A 9143-nucleotide genomic window follows, 5' to 3' on the forward strand; every position below is an offset into this window, starting at 1 on the left:
GCGCGGCTGCCGGCGCCTTTTTTTGTGCGGAAGCTGAAGAATGCGGCGATCGGCACCGGCTGCGACATCCGGCTGCGGGTGGTGGTCGTGGGCAACCCCCAGCCCAGCCTCCGCTGGTACCGAAACGAGGAGGTTCTGGCCCCGCAAGAGGAGGAATATGGCACCCTCTGGATCCGGGACAGCAAGAAGGAGGATGCTGGTGTGTACACGTGCGTGGCCGAGAATGAGCGGGGAGAGGCCATGAGCAGCGCCGTGCTGGCCATCATCGACATGGAAGGTGAGGGCGGCGTGGCTGCTGGCACGGCTGTGCTGGCACATCCCTGGGCACGTGTTTGCTGAGGGTGGCTGCGGTGCTTTGCAGGTCGCAGCTGTAGTGCATGCCCAGGGCCAGCCAGGGCTGGACTTTGCTGCAGGATGGGGTGCCTGGTGCCACCAGCACCAGGGTGGCTTTCAGGCCTGGAGCGAGCATGTGGCTGCAGCACCGGCTGCCAGGCCAGGCAGGGTGCCAGGGCTGGGCATGGATGTGTTGGGGGTATGTGATGCCAAGCCTGCTTGGGGCAGGAGGAGAGAGAGAGAGAGAGATAGAGACGTGGCTTGGGGGCATGGCACTGGTGGTGCCACTCTCTGCAACCACCAACACGGACCCCGGTAGAGCCCGGTGCCCCTCCACAAGCCACCTCCGTGCACCTGCTGCCCACGAGCAGAGCTACCTGTGGCACCGGGCTCCGGGGCTGCGCTGAGAAACCGGGAACTCTCTGGGCGTGGGGCCGGAGGGAGGAGCCTAATGCGGCAGGGGGCGGCACTGACGAGGGGTGGAACCTGGGCTTTTTGGTGGGCGGGGTCTGGTGGTTAATTAGAGCTTTATGGCAGCCCCTGTGCTCATCAGCCCGTGAGCACACGGGAGCTGCTTATGGGTGGGCCTCATCCTGCACAGGGGCTCAGGAACGTTTGGGGCTCAGCCGCCTCTGCCCCAGGATGGATGCCCCCTCTCTGGGGTGTTACAGACCTGGACGTCAGGGAGCATGTGGGGCTGGCCGGTGGCACCGCTCGGAGATGCGAGCTGTGCTGTCTGCCTGGGGACAGCGAGGGCAGGGAGCAAAGGAGGTGGTGCTGAGTCCCGTGGCTGGGACTGCACCAGTCCCAGCTCCAGGAAAGGAGCTGCCCCAGGGGCTTGGCAGCATGGGAGGTGTGCTGGAAAGGCTTCATCTTGAGTGGGGACTGGGTGGCAGTGGGGGCACAGAAGGAGCCTTTGCAGTGCTGCAGGGGAGCAGTGGAGAAGAAGAGTTCCTCTGTGTGATCCAGAGGGCTGGAGGAGCGTTGTTTGGAGGATGGAGGAAGGGTTATGTGATGCTCATGGGCCTAGTGGATGGACAGGGGAAGCAGAGATGTGTGCAGGAGGGGTTCCTGCCCTGCAGTTGGTCTGTGCTGTGTTGCTCTCATCATGCCTTTGGGGACAGTGGCACTGTGCAGTCGGGTGCTTGGTGCTGTGTGCAGAGAGAGTGGGAGATGTGCACTGCCCCACAGGGCAGGAGCAGCCTGTCCTAGGGGACTGAGGTGGGGGGCCACCCTGTTCTCACACTCTGGTGTGCAGCCGCACCTCTCCATGGCACTGCTGTCCCGGGCCCCCCTGCCTCTGCCCAGCAGTGAGGCACTGCCTGATTTCCCCAGGTGCCCGTTCCCATTGTGCTGATGCACTCGTCCCTGCTCCTGATTCCCAGCCGCCTTTCTGGAGCAGCTGAGGGAGGGATGGAGCAGCCAGGTTTGCCTAATACACTGCGTGAATGTCACCCTGCCCTGGGCACTCCACCAGGCAGGCTCTTGGTGATGGGTGCACCTCCATTGAGCAAACAGCCACCCAAAGAGCCAGCCCTGGATCAGAGATCCTCTGAAGCCGTGCAGGCTCTGGGCCACTGGGCTGGGCAAGGAGCAGGGCAGCTCCTAGTGTGGCTTTGCTCCTGTTCCAGGGCAGAACAGCCCCTTTGGTCTGCTGTGGCAGTGTCTGGGGAGCACCATGTGCTGGTGTGGAGGTGATGAGATGTGGGGAGTGGTCCTGTCCCTTCACCTGGCCCTGTGTGTTGTTCCCCTGAGGCCTCTTTCTCCATGCCAGTGGCCAAATGGTGGGACTGGTCATCATGTGAAATGGAAGAGTCATGCCATTGCTCCGCCTGCCCTGACTCCCTGCCAGGATGTGTTGTGTTTCACTGGCCTCAACTGTTCAGGGGCTCCCCACACTGAGACCCAGCTCTCTGGGGACCATAGAAGGTGCACTGGTGGTTGTGACATCCCTGTGCCAGGCAGGGACATCCAGTCCTTGTTCCCTGAGGGCACTTGTAAGCTGGGTCATTGGCTAGTTATGGGGCAAGGGGGATGTCTGTCAAGTCCCCAGGCAGGATGAGGTCTTCCTCGGGGCTTGGGGTCCTAGCCCCACATGTCTGGAGGCATTGGGGTGCCCTCTCTCCATTTGCTGCCACCAGGTCATGGTCTCTGGTGGGCACAGAGCCCAGTCCTCCACCTTCTCTCTATCCAGTGTGCAGGTCAGGCTGCAGCTCTCCATGGGGCCAGTATCAGCTCTCCCCAAGGTGGCTCAGGTCACTGCTGGTGGGGTGGGGGGGCTCTGCACTGCTCAGCTCTGCGCTTGTCCCCAGCAGCTCCTCCTGTACCAGCTCAGCATTCCCCCTTGCTCACACGAGCCTGATTTAGCTCCTCTAATCCCTTGCCCTGAATCTGTCGCTCCACCCCACTAATGATTTTCTCCTGCTCTTCTCCCAGGTTCCCTGAGCGCGTCAGTGCTCGGTGTGGGGAGCGGGGAGCCCACATGTGGGGCTGGCTAAGCACCTGGGCACAGGGGCTCCCTGGGGGGACACCATCCCCATTGTGTCTCACCATCCCCACTGTGTCCCACTGCTCTGCCCCTCTTATGCTGACAGTTCTCCCTTGTGACCCTACCCCATGGGCACGGGTGGGGTGCATCAGCCCTTCTCACACCAGCTCTAGGCTGGTCCAGGGACTTCCCAGGTCTATCCAGGGACCTTCCCGACCCTTCCACTCAGCCCTGGCCCCCACCATGGCTCCATTGCCCCCAGGCTTGCTAAAGCCTGTATCACCTCTCAGCTACATCTCCTGATTTTTTTCCCCATAAACCAGATTGAATAACCTCTTAAGAACCCGAGCTGATCTCCTTTTAGAGCCCAGCCCTCCCTTGCCATGCCAGCACTGCCTGATCCTCCCTGACAGGGCTGCCTCTTGTTTCAAGGTTGGATGTGTCCGTCTTGGGCTCCCAGCACAGGGTTTTGCTCCACTCGCCTCCACCTGCACTCAGCAATCAAACTGCCTTGGAACTTTTCCTTTTCCCAGGGAACAGTCTGCACTCATCTGGATTCGGGAGCAGGGAAGGGGGCAGAAGCTGCCTGTGCATGGTGTCCTTGCACAGCCCCCTGCTGTCTAGCCCAGAGTTATGGTGGAGCAGAGTGACATGCTTTTGTGGTGGTGGTTCATGGCAATGGCACCCCAGCAGGGACGGCCACGGTGACAGTGTCCCTGGTGGCTCAGCACCTCTGACCATTTATCTCAGTGCCTAATTTTAGTCCCTCACTTTGCAGGGCCATGCTCAGGTTTAATGCCAACTGCCCCTTCCCTCTAAAGCCCTTACCAGACCTGTTCAGGCACTGAACAGGACTTAAGGCCTCCCTTTGTTGTCTCTTCCTTTCCGTGGGATTCTCTGGGGCTGCCTCCGTTTCCTTTTGCTGTCCCACCAGGCTCAGGACACAACAGCATCTCTGAGGAGCCCAGGATGCAGCAAAGCTCCAGCACCTGCTGCCATGCTGCACCATGGGGTGGACACCATGTCCAGCTGTGCCAGAACAGGGGCTGCCTCTGCAGAGCTTCTTGGCTGCTGCTGGTCTCAGGTGACATGGGGACAGGCCCCTGGGGCTCGGCAGTACAGGGAGGACCGGGCTGGACCAGGCCCTCAGGATGCCACCACATACTCTGTGTTGGTGAGGCCACACCTTGAATACTGTGTTCAGTTTTGGGCCCCTCACTACAAGAAGGGCATTGAGGTGCTGGAGCTTGTCCAGAGAAGGGCAGCAAAACTGGTGACGGTTCTAGAGCTTATGAGCAGCAGTCTCATAGTCTTATGAGGAGCAGCTGAGTGATCTGGGGTTGTTTAGTTTGGAGAAAAGGAGGCTGAAAGGAGGCCTTATCCTCTCTACACCCACCTGAAAGGAGGTTGTACCGAAGTGGGTGTTGATCTCCTCTCCCAATTATCAAGGAATAGGACAAGAGAGGATGGCCTCAAGTTGCAGCAAGGGAAGTTTAGGTGGGATATTAGGAAAAATTTCTTTACCGAAAGGGTTGTCAGGCCCTGGAACAGGCTGCCCAGGGAGTGGAGTCCCCATCCCTGGAGGTATTTAAAATCCATGTAGATGTGGTACTTAGGGACATGATTTAGTGGTGGACGATGCAATGTACTAAGTTAATGGTTGAACTTCACAATCTTAAGGTCTTTTCCAAACAAAATTATTCTATCATTCTATGCACACAGCCAGCACCTTGCCATGCCAGCACTGCCTGATCCTCCCTGACAGGGCTGCCTCTTGTTTCAAGGTTGGATGTGTCCGTCTTGGGCTCCCAGCACAGGGTTTTGCTCCACTCGCCTCCACCTGCACTCAGCAATCAAACTGCCTTGGAACTTTTCCTTTTCCCAGGGAACAGTCTGCACTCATCTGGATTCGGGAGCAGGGAAGGGGGCAGAAGCTGCCTGTGCATGGTGTCCTTGCACAGCCCCCTGCTGTCTAGCCCAGAGTTATGGTGGAGCAGAGTGACATGCTTTTGTGGTGGTGGTTCATGGCAATGGCACCCCAGCAGGGACGGCCACGGTGACAGTGTCCCTGGTGGCTCAGCACCTCTGACCATTTATCTCAGTGCCTAATTTTAGTCCCTCACTTTGCAGGGCCATGCTCAGGTTTAATGCCAACTGCCCCTTCCCTCTAAAGCCCTTACCAGACCTGTTCAGGCACTGAACAGGACTTAAGGCCTCCCTTTGTTGTCTCTTCCTTTCCGTGGGATTCTCTGGGGCTGCCTCCGTTTCCTTTTGCTGTCCCACCAGGCTCAGGACACAACAGCATCTCTGAGGAGCCCAGGATGCAGCAAAGCTCCAGCACCTGCTGCCATGCTGCACCATGGGGTGGACACCATGTCCAGCTGTGCCAGAACAGGGGCTGCCTCTGCAGAGCTTCTTGGCTGCTGCTGGTCTCAGGTGACATGGGGACAGGCCCCTGGGGCTCGGCAGTACAGGGAGGACCGGGCTGGACCAGGCCCTCAGGATGCCACCACATACTCTGTGTTGGTGAGGCCACACCTTGAATACTGTGTTCAGTTTTGGGCCCCTCACTACAAGAAGGGCATTGAGGTGCTGGAGCTTGTCCAGAGAAGGGCAGCAAAACTGGTGACGGTTCTAGAGCTTATGAGCAGCAGTCTCATAGTCTTATGAGGAGCAGCTGAGTGATCTGGGGTTGTTTAGTTTGGAGAAAAGGAGGCTGAAAGGAGGCCTTATCCTCTCTACACCCACCTGAAAGGAGGTTGTACCGAAGTGGGTGTTGATCTCCTCTCCCAATTATCAAGGAATAGGACAAGAGAGGATGGCCTCAAGTTGCAGCAAGGGAAGTTTAGGTGGGATATTAGGAAAAATTTCTTTACCGAAAGGGTTGTCAGGCCCTGGAACAGGCTGCCCAGGGAGTGGAGTCCCCATCCCTGGAGGTATTTAAAATCCATGTAGATGTGGTACTTAGGGACATGATTTAGTGGTGGACGATGCAATGTACTAAGTTAATGGTTGAACTTCACGATCTTAAGGTCTTTTCCAAACAAAATTATTCTATCATTCTATGCACACAGCCAGCAAGGCCAGTGGGTGAACTGGCTGTGGAGCCACCAGCTCCCAAGCACAGCCAGGCATCCTGGGGTTGTGCCTGTTCCCTGGTCCTGGAGTGGCATGGAGGCCAGCCCATGGGCAGCCACCAGAAGCCTGGGCTCCCAGCTCTGCCCCTGGCTACCTGGGCAGGGGGCTGGTGCAGTGGCCACACATGCTGGGTCCCTGTTCTGGGGCACTGGGGACCAGGAGGGCTGCTCCCTGGCGGGCTGAGCAGCGGGTGCAGCTGTCCAGTCAGTCACCTCCACCCCTGCCCTCTCGCCTGCTGCTGGGGGTTTATTTTTGCTGAGGAATGTGCCATCCCCTCAGATTCTGGCAGGCTGCAGGGCTTGTGTTACAGGCGAGAGGCTGAGACCTGGGCCTGTGGGTGGGTAAATATAGCATCACCACTCGAAGCTGCGTGATGGGGCGATGGCCTCTTCATCCTCCCAGTGCTGCCCAGTTCTCCCTGTGCCCCTCCTGCCTCCCAACACCAGACTGCTATCTTGTGCTTTGTTCTGATGGCACTGGGAAAGGGCTAGCTGCTTCTACCCTGCTACCTGCACAATTGCTTGCTTCCACCTTGCCCTCATGGATGGAGCCCCTCAGCTCCAGGCAGGGGGGATGCTGGGAGTGGGGCTGACAGGGCAGGGATGAAATGCCTCCTGCCACCCAGCTCTGTGCCCAGGAACCTGGAGCCAAGGTCACTCTGCTGTTCTGTATCCCCACATCTTCCACCTGCAGCAGGCACTGTGTGCTTGGACATCCCTCCTAGTGGCAGCAAGAGGAGGTGATGCTGAGGAGGGTCTCCCTCGCCCCTGGGAGAAGGGTCACAGTAGAGCACTGCTCTTCTTCTTCTCAGTCAGAAAATTGTTGTGCTGCTGCCCTGCCCAATAATGAAAGCCATCCTGCTGCATTTATTTACCCCTGGGGACAGGGCTGGAGATAGTTCCCACCTCCCCAGGATCCCAGTACATTCCCACCTCGCACAGACCGTCTCCAGCAGCTCCCAGAGGCAGAAAAACAAGGAAGATTCGTGGCCAGACCTCCTCCTGCCCGATACATCTGCATGAACCCACTGCCATCAATTATTCAAGGGGCTGATGGCCAGGGCTGGGGGGCTGGTGCTGCCGTGTTGGGGCAGGATGGCTGCAAAGTTGCCAGGGAGTCCCCTCGAGGTGTGGGGAGCCATGCCTCTCTGAGCAGAGTAATTAATGCTGCATTTTGGGCAAGTGTTTGTTTTGCTTGGGGCTGGTGTGTGCCCAGCAGGTGAAGCTGGAGCTGGGTGGCAATGGGGCCACCTGCTCTGGCTCTGCCCCTTGTCCATGCCATGGCCATGCCCACCTGTGTTCCCTGCCCCATGTCCCTGTCCTGCAGAGGAGCAGGGCAGTGCCAGGACTGCCTCTGAGCTAAGGCAGGACAGAGGGGCTGCCCTGGGTGCTGGCTGCCATCATCTTCCACTGGAAACCTCATGCAGGGCCTTTGGCTTTGTCCTTTCAGAGGGATTTGCAGGACCTGCTGCCTTTGGAAGGGACTTTCAGGCCCTGCACCTCTTGCAGATGTCCCAGCTGCTCCCAGGGGTGCAGCATGTCTGAGGCAGCCCAGAGCCACTCCTGGGGCTTTTGCTGAGGGATGACCAAGTGGCAGAGCACAGTCAGAGGGAAGGGCTATGTTCCTAGCTGGCCAGGAGCTGCAACTGATGGGGCAGCAGATGATACTCAAATGACTGTGTTTAGGCTTGGGCACATGTGGTCCCGCCCTGGGTCAGAGGTACCCACCTCTGCCCCCACCCAGGGCTGGGGGAACCAACAGAGTCCTCTGGCAGGAGATTCCTTTAGTGCCAGCTCTGGCATTCGTGGGACTTGCCTGATGTATGGGGTCTCCACGGAAACTCTGCACCAACACTTGAATAGTGGGACTGTCAGAAATGTTGTATAAACAGCTCCTTTTGTGCTGGGTAATTTGCAAGTTATTATGGAACCATGAAAAGCCTCATGTTGGGAGATATGGGCTGGGAGGGGAAGTGGAGAAAAGCTGCTGGAACTGCCAAGTGATGTGGGAAGCGTGATGCCTGTGTGCGGCCCCACGTGGAGTGGTCAGCTCCTCAGGGGACATGTGAGCAGCCTGAGGACAAGCACTTGCTGAGGATGTCTCCAGCAGCAGCCTCATAGATGTTCTGCAGTGGGGGACAGCCAGTGGGGCTGGAACCTTGGCAGCCTCTGCAGGAGCCTGGAAAAGGGGCTGAGAGGTGCTGCAGGGCTCAATAGCTTGCTGAGATGGTGATGGGCATCCAGAGCTGTGGAGGACATGGCAGCTCAGTCCTGGGCACCCAGACCTGCCCTGAGCTGTGCCATGGGTCTCCATCCCAGTGTGAGGAGATGTCTAGTGTGCGTCACGCAACATGGACAGGGACAACAGCCTATATCCCGAGGTCATGCTTGTGTCCCCACCAGTGACAAGACTGTGATGCTAGCCCAGGATATTAGCCCTGCCATCTCAGTGTGGGTCCTGAGGCACTGAGGGAGCAGGGTGCAAGGCCTGCTCTGGGGCACTGGGTGCCTGGGCCTCGAGGCTCTGTGGTTTGCAAGTGTGGCTCGTGCCGTGGTGTGGGCAGAGCCAGGTCAGGGGGGTTGCTCTGAAGGACTGTGCCCATAAGAGCTCTCCTTCTTGTGCAGACAGGTCAGCAGTGCTGAGACCCACACCCACGTCTTGGTGAGGGGACAACTCTGCATTGCTGATGGCTGCAGGATGTGGAGGACTGAACAGAGGCTGGCAGAGTGTTGGAGAACCTGGCTGGGCAGCACCATGGCACACTGTGGCTGTGCTGCTGTGTGCAAGGTTGTGGCAGCAGAGTTGCCTCCTTTGGGGGCATTTTGGGGGCACTGTGTGAAGGGCAGCTGCGTGCAGCACTGGCATGGTGTGTTGTGCCCTTCTTTTCCCCGTTGGGATGCACAACAGAGCCGCGGTGCTGGGCTGTGCCCCACGGAGCTGAGCGTGGGAGAGAAGAGCAGCTTGTGCACCGGGCAGTGGGACAGGATGGACCGATGGCAGGGCACAGCAGGACAGACACATTGCTGGGCAGGAGGCTCGGACCCCTGGGTGTCACGTACCCGAAGACATTGGCGGGGGAGATGCATGCCCGACCCAGCCGCGTCCCCCGCCCCGCGGCTGCCCTCGCCCCCCGCCACCTGTGCCCCGCCTGTCCCCCGCCCCCCTCACTGTGTGCCAGGGCCGG

General features: G+C 58.8%; 1 protein-coding gene across 1 annotated transcript in view; it reads left to right on the forward strand.

Annotated features, from left to right (window-relative positions):
* LOC104387506 (striated muscle-specific serine/threonine-protein kinase-like) overlaps positions 1 to 9143 on the forward strand; it is a gene marked incomplete at its 5' end in the record, with an annotated part of 14910 nt that continues 5767 nt past the window's right edge. Inside the window, one exon of the mRNA XM_009996276.1 lies at positions 1 to 277. Coding sequence (XP_009994578.1) covers positions 1 to 277 — 277 coding nt within the window. The remainder of the gene's footprint in view (positions 278 to 9143) is intronic.

This window comes from Chaetura pelagica, unplaced genomic scaffold (assembly GCF_000747805.2).
Source record: "Chaetura pelagica isolate M959 unplaced genomic scaffold, ChaPel_1.0 scaffold3, whole genome shotgun sequence".
Classification (NCBI taxonomy): domain Eukaryota; kingdom Metazoa; phylum Chordata; class Aves; order Apodiformes; family Apodidae; genus Chaetura; species Chaetura pelagica.